A 17,872-nucleotide genomic window follows, 5' to 3' on the forward strand; every position below is an offset into this window, starting at 1 on the left:
TCTGCTCACAGTTCCGGTTACACAAGGACAGAAGCGGGGGTCACACTGGACTCCCAGCAGCACTTCTTCCAAGGGAAGGGGAAAAATGCGCCAGGACTACAGAATGCCTCCTACCCACTCCACCAATCATATTGGCCTGGACTTTCACATGCAAATATCCCCCGGCAGTGTTATGTTTTTTGATTGATTATTCATACCTGTAGAGTTCATTTTGATTAGATAACCTCTCTGGCACCTGACTGGAATCAGCAGATGCAGTGTGGGGTACTGACCATCATTATCCTGATTTTATAGCTAACAAAAATGAGACTTAAAGATATGAAGTGAATTGCAACAAGCCCTATTCAGCTAGTATGTGGTGGGGGTCCATTTCAGTTTGTGATTTGGGATCTGAGCTTCTCACCAGTGTGACGCACTGCCTATTACCTACTTTACTGTTTTCTGTGCCTGTCAGGATTCCCTACATGCCCCATCCTCTCATTACCTACTAGACATGGTTTATGTGTCTGTCACTCCTGACTTTTTTTTTTTTTGAGACGGCGTTTTGCTCTTGTTGTCCAGGCTGGAGTGTAAAGGTGTGATCTCGGCTCACCGCAACCTCCGTCTCCCAGGTTCAAGTGATTCTCCTGCCTCAGCCTCCCGAGCAGCTGGGATTACAGGCATGTGCCACTACGCCCAGCTAATTTTGTACTTTTAGTAGAGACAGGGTTTCTCCATGTTGGTCAGGCTGGTCTCGAACTCCCAACCTCAGGTGATCTGCCCGTCACAGCCTCCCAAAGTGCTGGGAATACAGGCGTGAGCCACGGCGCCCAGCTACTCCTGACTTCTTAGGGCTAACCTATCTACCTGGGTCAGAATGGGACAGGCGAACAAACCCAGAACTTCCCCGGGCTCCAGGACACCTCAGACTGAGGTGGCCCTGAATGTTTATGTGCCGAGGGGAAAGGTGGACCTGGCTGATTCTCCTTTTCCTTCTACTTCTAGGAGTAACTGCTACAAACTTAATGGTGTACAGGAAGAAAAGGCTCTAGCAACAAATAAAGTCTTTCAAGCTTTCCGTTTTTTGTTTTTTGTTTTTTTTTTTTGAGGCAAAGTCTTGCTTTGTTGTCAGGCTGGAGTGCAGTGGCGCGATCTCGGCTCACTGAAACCACCGATTCCCCGGTTCGAGCAATTCTCCTGCCTCAGCCTCCTGAGTAGCTGGGATTACAGGAGCGTGGCACCATGCCCAGCTAATTTTTGTATTTTTAGTAGAGACGGGGGTTTCACCACGTTGGCCAGGATGGTCTTGATCTCTTGACCTCGTGATCCACCCACCTCGACCTCTCAAAGTGCTGGGATTACAGGAGTGAGCCAGCGCGCCTGGCCTCAAGTTTTCTTTAGCTCAGTGGTGTCCTAGGCCTTCTTGAAAACCGTCTACCCATGTAGTGCTGGAGCCGCCCGGAGCCCTGAGCTCTGATCAGCACAGCCCTAGGGCCAGCCTGTGATAGCCAGGGGCCCACTGCCCTCCCTGTGTTAATTCTAAACATGGGGATGGAGCCTAAGCAGAGGAAACCATTCATTGCTGAATTACTGCTCTAACTACACACACAAAACTATCTCAGAACTTAAACATGAATATGAATAATTTGCATTCTATACTTCCCTCAACTCTACCTAATAATCATATTTCTATAATTCAGTTTCATGACAATGTTATAATGATGGTGGATTTGATGAAACAAAATAGAAATAACAGAAATGAGTGAAAAACGGACTAAAAATATTAAATGACATGACACCTGTTTTGATAACATTACAAGTCACTCAGCAACTCCACAGATCACATTTTAAAATGTCACTTAGACAAACTCAAGGATAAAATAGTACTGAGTGCTAAATTCTAACTATCACTGAAGACAAAGCAAACCAGTCACACAGGAAATATTTAAACTCCATTTTCCTTTCTTAATTTATTTTAGGTTATATCATGTAACCTCAAGTCATTTCTTTCCATTCTGCTGTTTTCAATATGAATTGATAAGTCATAACTCCCACCTGTGTCTGCTCAACTGTGGGAATTATGATAAGACTAATTTTAATGTTTCAGAGAATTCTCCAATGACTCTGCATCGCCTTTCTCTCAGAAAGATGATGACACGTCATATGGCCAAGTAGTAGACTGGACACTGGCAGGTACTTTTTGACAGTAAGAAATAAAGATGATTCATGCTAAGCAAGGAGGAAAACAGTAACTAGAATGAGATGGTTTTTCTGGGTTACTCTTTACACAGTAAGCCAGGCTGCACTGCTTCACACAAAGTTAGCTGTGCAGCCACTTCAGATAGTGTTTTGTTCTTTCAAGGGACTGTGTTAGGTTATTTATTATATCATTGCTATCAGGTACTCTAAAAGCAGGGACTTACTTTTTTTTTTTTGAGACGGAGTCTCACTCTGTCGCCCGGGCTGGAGTACAGTGGCCGGATCTCAGCTCACTGCAAGCTCCGCCTCCCGGGTTTACGTCATTCTCCTGCCTCAGCCTCCCGAGTAGCTGGGACTATAGGCGCCCGCCACCTCGCCCGGCTAGTTTTTTGTATTTTTTTTAGTAGAGACGGGGTTTCACTGTGTTAGCCAGGATGGTCTCAATCTCCTGGCCTCGTGATCCGCCCGTCTCGGCCTCCCAAAGTGCTGGGATTACAGGCTTGAGCCACCGCGCCCGGCGGGACTTACTTTTTTATAGTAATCAACTAATTACTTGGAAGAAGAAAGCTAAATAAGCTCACTAAGATTAGTTAACTTTTTTATATTCCCATTTGCGCTTAAATATCCCCAAAATTATGGTGGGCTAAACCATAAGTGAAAGGAACTGTAGCTAGGACTATAGGTGTGTGCCACCACAACTGGTTGCTACATTTTATTTTTTTGGTAGAGACAGGGTTTCATTATGTTGCCCAGGCTGGAGTGTAGTAGCTTTTCACAGGGACAATCATTGCACAGTACATCCTTGAACTCCTGGACTCAACCATAAGTGAAAGGTTGAGCCCACCATTTTTAAAGGTAAAAATGATGAAAGAGTTGCAGCTACCTGTAAAATGACTTCTGCTAACTTGTGTATGTGGAAAGTATTCTTTTAGCACAGCTTCCTATCACTGGCCCACAGGTGTGAAATGAATGCAGTGGTCACGACTACAGACACTCACACCGGCTGGAAGCCCAGGGGGAAGCGTCCTAGGTCACAAGGCAGCAATGTGCTGTTTGTGGTTTCTCTGTATCTTGTGTGTCCTTCCCTATCAGCAAGGATGGACACCAGGTGAACTGGACTTGAGTTTGTGTCTTTCTGCTAACTTGAACTGTATGCAAAGCTCATTCTCAGTGCTCTCCATTCTCAGGCAAAAGTTTACAGGGCCAGCCTGTTTTGAGGTAAAAAAACAGTATATTCTAAAAAGCAGACTGTGGAGTAACTGTAAACAGCAAACGGACACCTCTGTGCCCATGAGAACGCTTGGCCCCCACCTGCTGCCCTTCTGCGCATACCTGGCTGACCAGTTCAGGTATTCCCAAGGCTCTGTCAATCTCCTCCAGGCCATCAAAATTCCGCAAGGCCAGATAGAGCTGGTCCAAAAGAGCTCCCTCATCACTCGGAGACTCAGCTGCAGGATGTGGACACAGCAAGTCATCTGGAGAACTGCCAAACGGCTGCCTGTAAAGATAGAAATGTTATCTTGGGCCAGTGGAAAAGCTAGTTGATTAGAGAACAAATTTTTTATCTCAAAGGTGAAAGTATCAATTGACTTCCAGGGTCGTTGCAACAAACTACCGTACCAACTCAACAGAACGAAAGGATAGTCTGAAATATTCGATACACTTTATTCAGTGCCCAATACAGGCCAGACACAAATCTAGACATTTAAGGTATGATTTTTATTTCTATTGGTCTCACTTCACGGCTTGCAAAGCTGAGGCTTGGTGAGGTGAGGTCCACATGGATCTGTGCAAGTCCAGGGCTCACCAACCTACACTGACTGCTCAAGCATGTAAATATTTACTTGGCATTGAAGCAACCAAAGGACTTTTCTGCACTTTAGTAGGAATCACTGATTGACTTAAGATTCTTACTCTACAGGAAGCTGTGATGACCCACTTGGGAGAGACAGAGAACTAGAGGCATCAGAGCTGCATTAATTTTCTTGAACTCAGCTGCAGCTAGATTAAATTTGGCTGGGCTGATAGGAAATTTCTTAGTCATGCACAAGCAGGCCTTGAAAACATGTATTTTTCTCTGAGACAGGGTCTCACTTCATTGCCCAGGCTGGAGTGCAGTGGTATGATCATGGCTTACTGCAGCCTCGACCTCCCGGGCTTAGGTGATCCTCCCACTTCAGCATCCAAGTAGCTGGGACTACAGGCACGCACCACCACGCCTGGCTAATTTTTTGTATTTTTTGTAGAGATGGTGTTTCGCCATGTTACTCAGGCTGGTCTCGAACTCCTGAGCTCAAGCGATCCACCCACTTCGGTCTCCCTAAGTGCTGGGATAACAGGTGTGGGTTACCACACCTGGCCTGAAAACATTAAAACCCTCAAGAAGCGTATCTGTTAGCCTTCCTGCATTAGGTACATAAGGAAAGTGGATCATGAACATGCAAATTATATTTGTTATTATATAAGATAATTGGTGATAAAATCAGAACACTAAACTCTAGATTACATGGTACATACAACTCCTATACATTTAAATTAACTGTCAGAGTAGAGGAGGGGTGTGTGTGTGTGTGTGTGTGTGTGTGTGTGTGTGTGAGTGTGTGTAGTGATGCCACCATGGCTCACTGGGCTCAAGTGATCCTCTGGCCTCACCCTCCTGAGTAGCTAGGACTATAGGTGTATGCCACCACAACTGGCTGCTGCATTTTTTTTTTCTGGTAGACAGGGTTTCATGATGTTGCCCAGGCTGGAGTGCAGTAGCTTTTCACAGGCACAATTTGCACACTACATCCTTGAACTCCTGGGCTAAAGGAATCCTTCTACCTCAGCCTCCTGAGTAGCTGGGACTACAGATGTGATGTGTGCCACCAAGCTTGGCTAATTTTTATAAATTTTTTGTAGAGACGGGGTCTTGCTACATTGCCCAGGCTGGTCTTGAACTCCTGGACTCAAGCAATCCTCCCACCTTGGCCTCCCAAGTGCTGGGATAACAGGCGTGAGCCACCACATCTAGCCTAGAGGAGGCTTTTAAAAAAGAGCTTCTGAGTTGCCTGAATACTAAAATGGAAAATGGTATTTGTACTTTACCAAAAGTCTATTTTGTATTCTTAGAGTTACTACATGATGTTTTGGAGAAAATAAACTTTTATAGATTAAAAAACAAACAAAAAGTTTATAGATGAGCAAACTCATTCTTAAGCAAGTGAGAATAAACTTATCAAGAAATGAAGTTACCTATTAACACAGTTCAATACGCCATGTGGTTTTTAAATGCTCTAATATGCTATTTTGGCTTAGAATCCTGAAACACTGAAGTACTAGCACTGAAACCAATAATTAATTTCAAATGGTCATAAAGGAATGCATTAATAACAATGTATTCTATCTACTCACCTCTAGTAACTTGGAAATTGTCCAGCTGAGGGTCCCTGGAGGCCACTCCTCACCTGTTTCCCTGACTTCCTGGCTGCAGGAGCTCCTTGTATTTCTAAGGGACCCACCCAGACCCCTGAGAGGCAGGTGCTCTTCCCACTCCTGCCCCTTTCTTGTCACTACTGGGCTTCACAAAGTCACACATGCTGGGAGCTTGCTGACTCTTTCCTCCTGCTTCTCTACAGCCCACACTCTCCTAGAACTTTCTTAAACCAAACGTGATCAGACTGCTCCACTACTGCTACACTTAGGGAGGGGGAGGAAGAAGCAGATGCAGAAAAGCAGTCAGGAGAGGGAGAAACCACTGAACTGTCTGCCATGATAGCAAAGAGGGAAGGAGATTCCTCAATGAGGAGAGGCCAACAAACATGAATGTGGCAGGAATTCCATGAAACAGTTCAAGTTAGTCAAGAGTAATGTCAGCTATTTACCAAATTCTCTTAGGCAGCGACCTCATTTCCTAAAAATACTAGTTAAGTTAGGCATTAAAGGATTTTCTTTGCCTAGATTTTGTCATTTTCAACTTGTTTCTTTGGAAGCTGCATTCATATGCAACCCTCCCATCCCAAATGTATTCAGTGATGGCAGGCTCGTGTGAAATCTAATGCATGCAGGTGGCACAAGCAGACTTTCCAGCCTCACATCTGGCGGAAACCCACTGTCAGAAGGAGGCAGGCACTGTCTCGTGCCTTTGTAAGACCACTCCACCCTGACAGACCAGCAATACAGCCAAATGCGTGTTAACAAACAACTAAAACAATCATTTGAATTTAAACAATTTCCTACATCATAAAATCACTTTTTGTTACATGCTTTTCTTTTTCAATTAAAAAAACCCCAAATGAATGCAGAGATTAAAAAGTTAAAACAGTGCATCCAGGCTGTCCCATTTTGGTCAAGGCCCTCTTCAACACAAGCTGGGACTCTCAGGACACTTTGCCAACAACTTTCCTGCTTGCATGATATCTCTGATTCTAATACGATGCTCTCAGGTTCCCATTCCCAAAGCACACTTTACTGAGCAAACAGACCCTCCTCAGAATTCTTATGTGGTTCTTCAGCTCTCCCAGGAAAATGCCCCTGGAATGTGGTGGTAGTGGTGGTAGAATTCAAGGACACATGCCTTTGATAACGCCTAACCTTCCGAAACTTAATGTTCATGCCTTCCCTGTGAGCCCCAGCTATCAGGGGAAGCTGATCTTTCTCCAAAAGATGCTACACATACCACCAGAAAACCAAGACCTTGTCATTTACCCCATCCTTCCCATACGCTTCTCCAGCTGAGGGTCTACTTTCCATTGGGGCGCCACCCATCTCCTCACAGACCGCCCCGCTTTCTCCTCTCAGCATTAAACCACTTACTGTGCTATGCTGAATTGATACTAACAATTTATGTTAAAAACACAACTTCACACCATGCTCACAAGGGGCAAGCATTGCATCCTCTACCTCTTTTTGGCTCAGTGCTTGAACATAAACACAGTATACGTGCAGTAAGTTTCTAGTGGATGAAAACAAAAGGTTCCTGATTTGACTGAGCTACAATACATTAAAAACCACTTTTATATTCAGAAATACATACTGTCTTGTGGCTTGGTGTTACAAATTTGGGCATATCATGAGTGGTATCACTTCCCTTAGAGATGTCATAATATGCTTGCTAACAGAAAAAAATACTGATCCAGACTCCCAATCCCAACTTTATAAATGGCCACTAACACAATGAAGAAATTATTTTCCTACATTTTGGGCAATTATATACAGTTACAACCTGGATAGTATCTGACAGATAAATACAATAAATATAATATTAAGACGAGAATGGAATTCAGAGTAATAAAGGGAAAAATAACACAGGCCCCAGGCTGGTGCAAAATAATAGGTAATAAACAAGCAGAGAAGAGATCCTGATATCAATAGAAATCCCATACCTTAAAGTCTACATGTTTATTTATGGACTAGTAGGTCATTAAGTATGGGAATAAGAAGGAGAATTAGGTCAAATTCTCAGCATCTGTTTGAGAAACCATAACATTACCATTTCTTCACTTTTCAAAAGTATTTTCAAAATTCTGCAAAAAAGCAGCAGCTACTGAATGATGAGAAATAGTCAACAAAAGAAACCTTACTTACAGATACATTTCAAACAGGAGAAAGTCAAATTAAAATTGTGAACTTAGGCCTGGCACAGTGGCTCACACCTGTAATCCCAGCACTTTGGGAGGCTGAGGCAGGTGGATTACCTGAGGTCAGGAGTTCGAGACCAGCCTGGCCAACATGACAAAAGCCTGTCTCTACCATAAATACAAAAATTAGCCGGGCGCCTGTAATCCCAGCTACTTGGAAGGCTGAGGCAGAAGAATCACTTGAACCCAGGAGGTGGAGGTTGCAGTGAGCCGAGATCACGCCACTGCACTCCAGCCTGGGCAGCAAAGTGAGACTCTGTATCAAAACAAAAATTGTGAACTTAATGCAAAAGGAAGTCCTTCATGAAAGACAGCTATTGTATTTCAAGAGAAAACCCCTTTAATAAAACCAACAGAAATCTTTAAAAAGTCATCTATAAATTTTGAGTATATTATAAAGAACTCTTTTATATACCAGATGAATGAAGGAAAAAAAAAACCCATAATGGAACTAAAAGTGGAAATTAGCTATAAATAAATGAATATGTGAATGTTACAGATTTAAGGGCTAAACTACTATCTTTTTGAAATGTGTACATAAACTAAGGCTGGATTCATCAAACATTAAAAAGCCTGTTCCTAAACATTAACTGTGATGCTTATAAAGGGGATTTTTAAAAAGCACTGCTCTTCTTTTATTTCAAAAGAGAGACATAGTTAGAACTTTTATTACCCATTACTTCTGAATTTCTGTGACAATAAGATTACCATAAAGCTGGTCGTAAGTTTCTTCCACACTGAATTATTTAAAATAAAAATGTGAGAGTGGCTAGAAAAACTGAAATAACTTTAAAGGTAATGAAAATGTTTTGTTTTGTCCACACAGTGCTTATGCAAAAAACCTAACTGATGGCAACGGAAACGACATGCTAGGGCAGTGCTGAGTCACAGACACTTGCACAGCAAACTTAACATGCTGACTCTATTACTGGACCAAGTATAAATTCTGGACTTGCTTCCTTTTTTTTTTTTTTTTTTGAGATGGAGTTTCGCTCCTGTTGCCCAGGCTGGAGTGCAATGGTGCGATCTCGGCTCACTGCAACCTCTGCCTTCCGGGTTCAAGTGATTCTCCGAGTATCTGGGATTACAGGCATGCGCCACCATACCTGGCTAATTTTTTGTATTTTTAGTAGAGACAGGGTTTCTCCATGTTGGTCAGGCTGGTCTCAAACTCCCAACCTCAGGTGATCTACCCGTCTCAACCTCCCAAAGTGCTGGGATTACAGGTGTGAGCCACCGCGCCCGGCTCCATTTTTGTTTTAACAGCGCTCTCCTCCTATTTGGGCAACACTAAAAATCCTAATTTTGGGCCTAGTTCTTCCTAAAAATTAATCTTTGACATTTCATCCAAAAACAACTATCAGGTGGTGGATTTAATTATTATACATTTGTCCTGTGTTATATTTAACTTTCCATGGAAATGGGTGGGTTTCTAACATATCAAATAAACATATCTAGAAATAGCCTACCATTCACTGACATCATGAAATCAGAATCAAAGAACAAGAGGGACTGTGAGAAACCACCATCTCCAAGTATGACAGCAGTTCCGAGATCAACAGCAATGGCTATCTACCTGGGGCGCGCTTCCCTGTCTACACAGCACGCGTCTCCCACTGCCCTTGGCAGCCAGTTTGGGATGAGCCACGCCGCCTGCCTGAGGTTCTTCCTCTGTCACCCAATGCCTCAATTCTACTCACAGCAGTCCTTACTCTGGGTCTGTGATGTGCAGCTTTTACCAGCTGAACTGGCTTCCTGTCATCTCTGCCATCTGAAATCAGACCTTTTCTTCAAGACTCTGAAGCCTTCTCCAAGCATCCTGGTTGGATAATCTTCTGAAACGTGGCTTATGATTTTTATACTGCACACTACCTCAATATTACAGTTATCAGCATACATATTTTATTTTCCATCTAATTTGTAACTTCTTTAAAGGCATGTCCTAGGTCATACTGATTTCTGGATTCACCCCTCCCCTTCGTGCACTGCGTAGTAGATAATATAGCCCAAATAAACCAAAACTGGTCAGGCACCAGCTACTCAAAAGGAAAAGATTAATTTCTGGACAGGTATAAAATAACTGGCTACCCTAGGTGCTCAGGACTCACCTGTTTTGGCTGGCAAAAGATGCCTGGTCTATAGGCAGGATGCTTTCAGGCCATGGGGCAGTCTGATTTGGAGGAGCTTGTTGCTGGCTATACTGAGGTCCCCCCATGTTCATCTCTAATTCAGATGGCCCTAGAAACGGAGAAGAAAAAAATCTTACATCTTTAATCAAGGAAGCATTTATTTCTGCTATGTAATATAAAGTGAAATGTCTGGTTTATGAAAAAGGGAAAACACAGAAGCAGTAATAATTAACTAGGTGAAAATAAGAAGATAAAATTCTGATTCTGAAATAGAAGTCAGTAAATATGAAGGCCATTTCAGAGAATATCTAGACAAGCAGTTCTAAACCTTAGCATTTAAGACTCTAAATACTCAAAAAGTTTTTGTTCGTGTGCGTTACATCTTATTGATATTTACTATATTGGAAACTGAAATTGAGAAATGTAGATTCATTTAAAAATCACAATAAATGAATTATATGTTAATATAAAAGATTTTTTTTCTAGATCCAAGTAAGTGGAATAAATAAGATTTTTGAATGCAAAATTAAAAAAAATTCTTTTATTGGCATTGTTTTACGTTTCTGCAAATAGCTTTAATGCCTGGGTTAATGGAATAGAGTGAAATCTTGTTTTTGCATTTCACCTGCTGTGATATCATATAGCATGTAAAATTTCTGGAAAACTCTACCATACGCTTGGGCGATAGTAAGAGTGAAGAAGGCAACAGTGTTTTAGGATTAGTATGAAAATAGTTTGGGCCTTGCAGACACTTCCTGACTGGGAATCAGGGTGCTGGACCATGTTTCTAGGAAGCATGTCGAGACTGCTGGCTCCTGAACGTCGACTAACTGTACTTCAGCTGGCTCCCTTACCAGAGCAAGAGCAGAGCAGAAAGGAGGCCCAGACAACCCACACATGCTCTTTCTCCGAAGTTCTTTGAAAGGCTTTAAAGCCAATGGATGAGATGAGCTTTTAAAAATTATATTATCGGCCGGGCGCAGTGGCTCACGCCTGTAATCCCAGCACTTTGGGAGGCCGAGACGAGCGGATCACGAGGTCAGGAGATTGAGACCATCCTGGCTAACCCGGTGAAACCCCGTCTCTACTAAAAATACAAAAAAATTAGCCGGGCGTAGTGGTGGGCGCCTGTAGTCCCAGCTACTTGGGAGGCTGAGGCAGGAGAATGGCATGAACCTGGGAGGCGGAGCTTACAGTGAGCCGAGATCGTGCCACTGCACTCCAGCCTGGGTAGTCGACTGAGCAAGACTCCGTCTCAAAAAAAAAAAAAAAAAAAAAAAAAAAAATATATATATATATATATATATATATATATATATATATATATATAATCATCATTATCTGTAGACCTGTATTCCATTCCAAAAGATAATTTTCTGTTGAATTCATGGCTTTTGGAATTTACTAAAAATCAGAGAAACTCAGCTATACAATAAAGCTTATAGAACTGTATTTCCAGCTCAAGAGCCAGATGCTCTTCAATGAAGACTGAGAATAAATTACATTTCTGGATATAAGGTACTATTATGATTTTTAATCAATAAATATTTTTAAATTTCTCATTTAATTTTGCATAGAAATCGGTTTTTAGCATTTTTCATGCTGTCAAATTATACAAATTTATGTTTGAGAACCACTCATTAAGTACATTCAATGTAGTAAGGCAATGTAAATGCCATCTCTGAGAAACAGTAAGCCAAAATATACTGAACAATTAAATAGGTAAGAAAACTAATGCCAAGTTAGGATGAAAATTCTATACTTTGTTCTACACTTTGTCTTGTCAAAACAACCCTGGCATCTTTTTTTTTTTTTTTTTTTTTTGAGAAGGAGTCTCACTCTGTTGCCCAGGCTGGAGTACTGGTGTGATCACAGCTCACTGCAACCTCTGCCTCCCGGGTTTAAGCAATTCCCCTGATTCAGCCTCCTGAGTAGCTGGGACTACAGGTGTGTGCCACCACGCCTGGCTAACTTTTGTATTTTTAGTAGATATGGGGTTTCACCATGTTGGCCAGGCTGGTTTTGAACTCCTGACCTCAGGTGATCTGCCTGCCTCAGCCTCCCACAGTGCCTGGCATCTTTTTTTGAATTATTTAGCTCTTCCTCATTGTGCAGTATCTAAGTATATGAAAAGAACATAAACATTAACTTATTGGAATTATGCTAATGTACAAGAGGAGGGCTAACATGGCAATGATAAAGGACATAATCTCAAGTATGAGTTGTACAGACCACTGATTTTTAAAATATAACAGCTTTATTGAAAGATAATTCATATAACATACACTTCACCTATTTAAAGTGTACAATGAGTTTTAGTATATTCAGAGTTATACAACCATCACCACAATCAACTTCAGAACACTTTCATTCCACCAAAAAGAAACCCATTACTCATTAGGAGTCACTCTCCCCACTTCCTATCTGGGCCCCTCCCCTCAACTCCCGGCCCTAGGTAACCACTACTTTACTTTCTGTCTCTACAGATTTGTCATTCTGGGGACATTTCATATAAATGGTATCATATAATGTATCAGACCATCAATTTTAATAATATGTGAACTGTCTCCAAATAGAATTCTAGCAATCCTCACATTCTATGAGATGTTCTGTAAGACCTTGTAACCTTCAGTGAGGACCTGGGAGAGTCTGATTTACCAATCTAGGTGGTGGCCCAGGAATCTCCATTTTAAGTTCCCAATGTTGTTCTGATGATCACACAGCATTAGAAACCACTGCTGTACCACCGAACTATTATTATTATTTCTTTCTGAGACGGAGTCTTGCTCTGTTGCCCAGGCTTGACTGCAGTGGTGTCATCTTGGCTCAAGGCACCCTCCACCTCCTGGGTTCAAGTGATTCTCCTGCCTCAGCATTCTGAGTAGTTGGGATTACAGGTGCCGACCACCACGCCCAGCTAATTTTTGTAATTTTAGTAGAGATGGGGTTTCACCATGTTGGCCAGGCTGGTCTCGAACTACTGACCTCAAGTGATACTCCTACCTTGGCCTCCCAAAGTGCTGGGATTACAAGCGTGAGCCACTGCGCCCTGCCTATTTCTTTATTAATAGTGTGACGTTATAATTCACTTCTCCCCCAAAGTTGAAATTAGGTAATTTAATAAAAATAAAACATCTCAAAGGTAGTTGGTTCTCTTATATAACCTTTGAGATTCTGATTCCATACAGAGTTCCAGCAAAATCTCACTTATGGCAGCTTCAGGGGAGGATTATCTAAAATGCACATAAGAAGCATGTCTTGAAAGAACTTATGGAGCTGATCCTCTTGTCTAAGAGAGCATAAAAGTTAAAAGCAAACAGCACTAGAGCCGCCTTACCTATATTCATGACCTGAGACTGAAGCGTCTGTCTTTGGCCAGGCTGGCTGCTGGGCCTCATGGGGATGCTGGCCGCTGGGTTCCGAATCATACCTCCTTGGACTGGCCGGTTCATGGCACTGGTGGTAGCAGCACAGGTGACTCTCACAGCCGAACTCTGTGGTGCCCATTCTCCAGATGGCATGGTAGGCCGAGAAGCACTGCTACCAATCATTCCTGCGTGCAAGCCAAAGAAAACTGAGAGATGCAGTAACTGAAAACATATTTAGCATGTATGAACACCAGATGATCTTAGCCTACAAAATAATCATTCTGTAATTCACACTTATCCAATAGCTAATGTTCTCATTGGCCAGATGTGGGCCCTTGGCTAAGAAATAAGAATTGGCAATTACTACACAGTTTTCATAACATGGACTTGCCACTCTTTACAGTTCAGAAAAGCTGTTAAAATTGTTCCCATTTGTACTTAGAAACAGGTGCCGTGGCGTGTGGATAACCCCAACTTCCTTCCTCAGGAAGTGAATCACATTAGCTGATATACACGTCAATGCTTTACTTTCCAAAAGGGAGGTAGAGGCTAAGAGGAACAAGGTAAAAACTGATAATCAATACTCTCATTATAAACGATAATCATAGAAGATATCTTGAAGTCTACATGAGACTTTATCCTCAAATCTCCTTCAGGGTATACTTCAAAACTGACCAAGAGTAGCCTCTAAGTAATGGAGAAATTATAGATCTTTCTGATAATTACTGTAGTTCTTCATAGCCAAGACAAGGGAGTTCCTTGCCTTGTATCCACTGTATTCCTGACTATACAGACCTAGAATGGGTTAGGACAGATTTGTAAAAATCCCTTCCTTTTTGAGGTGTTAAGAGTTATCTGACCACACATAAGAGCGTAATGCTCCTAAGCAGGACTGTGTTTGCGCTGTCCTGGCCTGGCCCCCGGGATGCTGATAATGGTCAAACATTTGCTAAGACTTGATATTCTAAAGGGGGAACTCTTCAAATGAGGTCTCTTCATTTTGAAGTGTTTAATGATGGATACATAAAAGTACTGCTTTCAAATATATGGCTGCTTTCATTTTCTTTAATTACGATAAACAACTAAAAATGGGGTATATTTAACAAATGAACATGCATTGTGGGCGTTTCTTCACTTCTGAAATGAGAATGTGCTGTGACGATGATTAAGGGTGAAAGGCAGTCAGTTAGATTTTAAAAAGTTAAGACGCCAGGCACGGTGACTCATGTCTGTAATCCCAGCACTTAGGGAGGCTGAGGTGGGCAGACTGTTTGAGCCCAGGAATTCGAGGTCAGCCTGGGCAACATGGCGAAGCCTCGTCTCTATAAAAAATATAAAAATTAGCTGGGCGTGGTGGCAGATGCCTGTAGTCCCAGTTACTCGGGAGGCTGAGGCGGGAGGATTACTTGAGTCTGGGAGGTTGAGGCTGTGTTGAGCCGTGATTGCGCCACTGCACTCCAGCCTGGGTGACAAAGTAAGACTCTGTCTCAAAACTAAAATAAAAAGTTAGAAGGGTATTCTATTAACACATATTTTAAAAAACATTTTAAAATTAGATTTGAACTATAGAAAAATATTATGGGAAAAAGGGATTTTATTTTTTAAAAAATCTGTTATCTAAATAATATGACAAGTTTATAGAAAGTCTAGAAAGCAAAAAAGAGAATGATCCATAATTCAACAATAGTACTGCAATGATAACTGGGAAAGTCCCTCTCAATCTGTGTTTTTTTTTTTTTGAGATGGATTCTCGCTCTGTCGTCCAGGCTGGAGTGCAGTGGCGCGATCTTGGCTCACTACAACCTCCGCCCCCTGAGTTCAAGCGATTCTCCTGCCTCAGCATCCTGAATAGCTGGGATTACAGGTACATGCCACCATGCCCATTTAATTTTTGTATTTTTAGTAGAGATGAGGTTTCACCATGTTTGTCAGGATGGTCTCGAACTTCTGACCTCGTCATCCACCTGCCTCGGCCTCCCAAAGTGCTGGGATTACAGGGGTGAGCCACCATGCCTGGACCAGTCTATGTTTTTTTAAACAGCGTGAGGATATTGTATGATCTTCACAGCCTGGACACCAGTGCTCTCTCAGCTGCTGGGATTTTAATACAGGCCTATTCTCAAATTCCTGCAGAAGATTCCTAGAAGAACTCATATCTTCTTATATTTTGCTGGTAAGCCTTAGTAAGTCATGGCTCCTTTTTCTCTTATAGAACTTTACATAGATCAATATTTTATTTATCTTAAATTTTAAATTAATCTTTATTTACTGAATATTTAATGAAATGAATATGACTGACTATATAATTAGTGAAGCAGTCAGTGAACGACACACGTGGCAGGCACCCAATAAATATTTGTTGAAGGAATAAGTTACCTTAATACAGCACAGTTCACAGTTCCCATGAATTCCTTACAAACAACAGAAAGTTAAAAATCTATGTCTTCCCCTTAAATTGAATTCTTATATTCAGTTAACTGTCTAAACGGCACTCAGTATGTATACAGGGATACAGGCTTGACTAAAAATAAAATACCAAGAGTTAAAACACCTACCACTATAAATTCTTCTTAAAAGATTTCTTTCTATGCCTTTGTTTCTAGTGACTCATTGAGACTAAGAAAGCAAGCTATAAACTGTGAGCAGCTGTGCATTAGAAAACCCAGCATCCTGCTATATCCATAATAAAAATATGTTACAGGGTACAGGATGTGGATGTGGTGGCAACAGCAATCAACACTACTGCAACGACTTCCAATCTGAACTGGATGTAAGCTTGGGAATATAATGGCCACTGAGATAGTGACTATTACCTAGGAAATGTGCCTACGCAAATTGCTGGACACCTGAAATTAGAGCAGATCAATGCCCATACCTGATCACAAGCAACTTCCTACATCTTCAAAAGGGAGCCAGGGACCATATCTGAAAGCTATTAGGCCAGGCATATTACTGTTTAAAGTTCTTTATTTTTAATTAGTACTTTTTGGAATAAGAATTTTATCACCTAGAAGTATAAAAGGTTGGTTGAATTTTAAGCTCTTATTCTGAAATTCTCCAAACACAAATAATCAATCCATAAGAAGTTTTGGGGGTATCAGTAAATTATCCCTGGAATAATTTTATATATACCCTGCAATGCCTAGAACAGTAACTGGGATAGAAGTGAAATAAGTCTCAGCTATAGGATTAATGGTTGGAAACCTCATAAAAGTAACAATCACAGAATTCAATGGTTAGCTCACTGGAAAGGCTTTCCCATATGCCATTCTCACAGTGAAAATCTGTAGAATTTTCTCACTTTCAGATGTTTTCTAACATAAAAAGTTCACTTGAAAAATTCTACTAGTTTAATGTGGATAAATATACCATTAAATAACCCACCAATAAAGTAACAGTGCATTTGAGCCCTTACCTGTGCTATTGTTCCCTAAATTTCCTTGATTTCCTATCATCCCTTGATTACCCATCATTCCTGGCTGAGGTATCACTGAGTAGGGACTACTGTTTCTGATTGGTGGGAAAGGTCCAGCACCAGTTGGGCTTTGCAATGTGATGTCAAGTGGTAAATTCTGGTTTGGCAATAACCTGCCCAGTTGCCCTGGTCGTGGGTTATTAAAAGCTAAGGAGAAAACAAATGAAAATTGAAGGTTAATATAGGATAGTGGAAAATAATATTAACAGTAGTGTTTAGGGACAATATCTGTAAAATGACAAAGGTATGCACGTCAGAGACCAACTACCTAGACAAAAGACAAAATCACAGACAAAAAACACATGCAGCACCCCAAAGCATAGATGTGTGATCTAATCAACCGGTCTCTAATTCTTGACGATCTTGCAAAACAAAACAAAACAAAACAAACACATATATATTATTTACCATATACCTTCCTCACCAATAGTAATATTCATTCATTCATTCATTCATTCATTCTCTCTCTCTCTCTCTTTTTATTCTGAGACAGAGTTTTGCTCTCCTTGCCCAAGCTGGAGTGCAATGGCGCAATCTCGGCTCAGTACAACCTCCACCTCCCAGGTTCAAGAGATTCTCCTGCCTCAGCCTCCCGAGTAGCTGGATTACAGGTGTGCACTACCACGCTTGGCTAATTTTTTTTTTTTTTTGAGACGGAGTCTTTCTCTGTCACGAGACTTGAGTGCAGTGGCGCGATCTCGGCTCACTGCAACCGCTGCCTCTAGGGTTCAAATGATTCTCTTGCCTTAGCCGCCCGCCTAGCTGGGACTATAGTCGCGCCACCACGCCCATCTAATTTTTGTATTTTTAGTAGAGACGGGGTTTCACCATGTTGGCCGGGATGTTCTCGATCTCTTGACCTTGTGACCCGCCTGCTTCCGCCTCCCAAAGTGCTGGGATTACAGGCCTGAGCTACTGTGCCCGGCCTTTTTTTTCTTTTTTTTTTTTCTTTTTTTAAATACACGGTCTTGCTCTGTTGCCCCAGCTGGAGTGTAGCAGCACAGTCGTAGTTAACTACAGCTTTTAACTCCTGGGTTTAAGAGATCTTCTTGCCTCAGCCTTCTGAGTAGCTAGGACTACAGGTAAGTACCACCAGGCCTGGCT

At 41.7% G+C, this 17,872-nt stretch overlaps 1 protein-coding gene across 28 annotated transcripts in view; it reads right to left on the reverse strand.

Annotated features, from left to right (window-relative positions):
* Positions 1-17,872, reverse strand: part of NCOA2 (nuclear receptor coactivator 2) — a 297,951-nt gene that overhangs the window by 19,373 nt on the left and 260,706 nt on the right. For 20 of the 28 annotated variants that reach the window (XM_077943763.1, XM_077943769.1, XM_001082161.5 and 17 more), the window contains 4 exons: positions 16,709-16,915; positions 13,263-13,478; positions 9,905-10,034; positions 3,511-3,676 (listed from right to left, as the gene is read on the reverse strand). In XM_077943763.1, the coding sequence (XP_077799889.1) occupies positions 3,511-3,676; positions 9,905-10,034; positions 13,263-13,478; positions 16,709-16,915 (719 nt within the window). The remainder of the gene's footprint in view (positions 1-3,510; positions 3,677-9,904; positions 10,035-13,262; positions 13,479-16,708; positions 16,916-17,872) is intronic. The other 8 variants (XM_077943784.1, XM_077943788.1, XM_015145551.3 and 5 more) reach the window with 1 other exon arrangement.

The sequence above is a fragment of the Macaca mulatta genome, chromosome 8 (genome assembly GCF_049350105.2).
Source record: "Macaca mulatta isolate MMU2019108-1 chromosome 8, T2T-MMU8v2.0, whole genome shotgun sequence".
Taxonomy (NCBI): Eukaryota; Metazoa; Chordata; class Mammalia; order Primates; family Cercopithecidae; genus Macaca; species Macaca mulatta.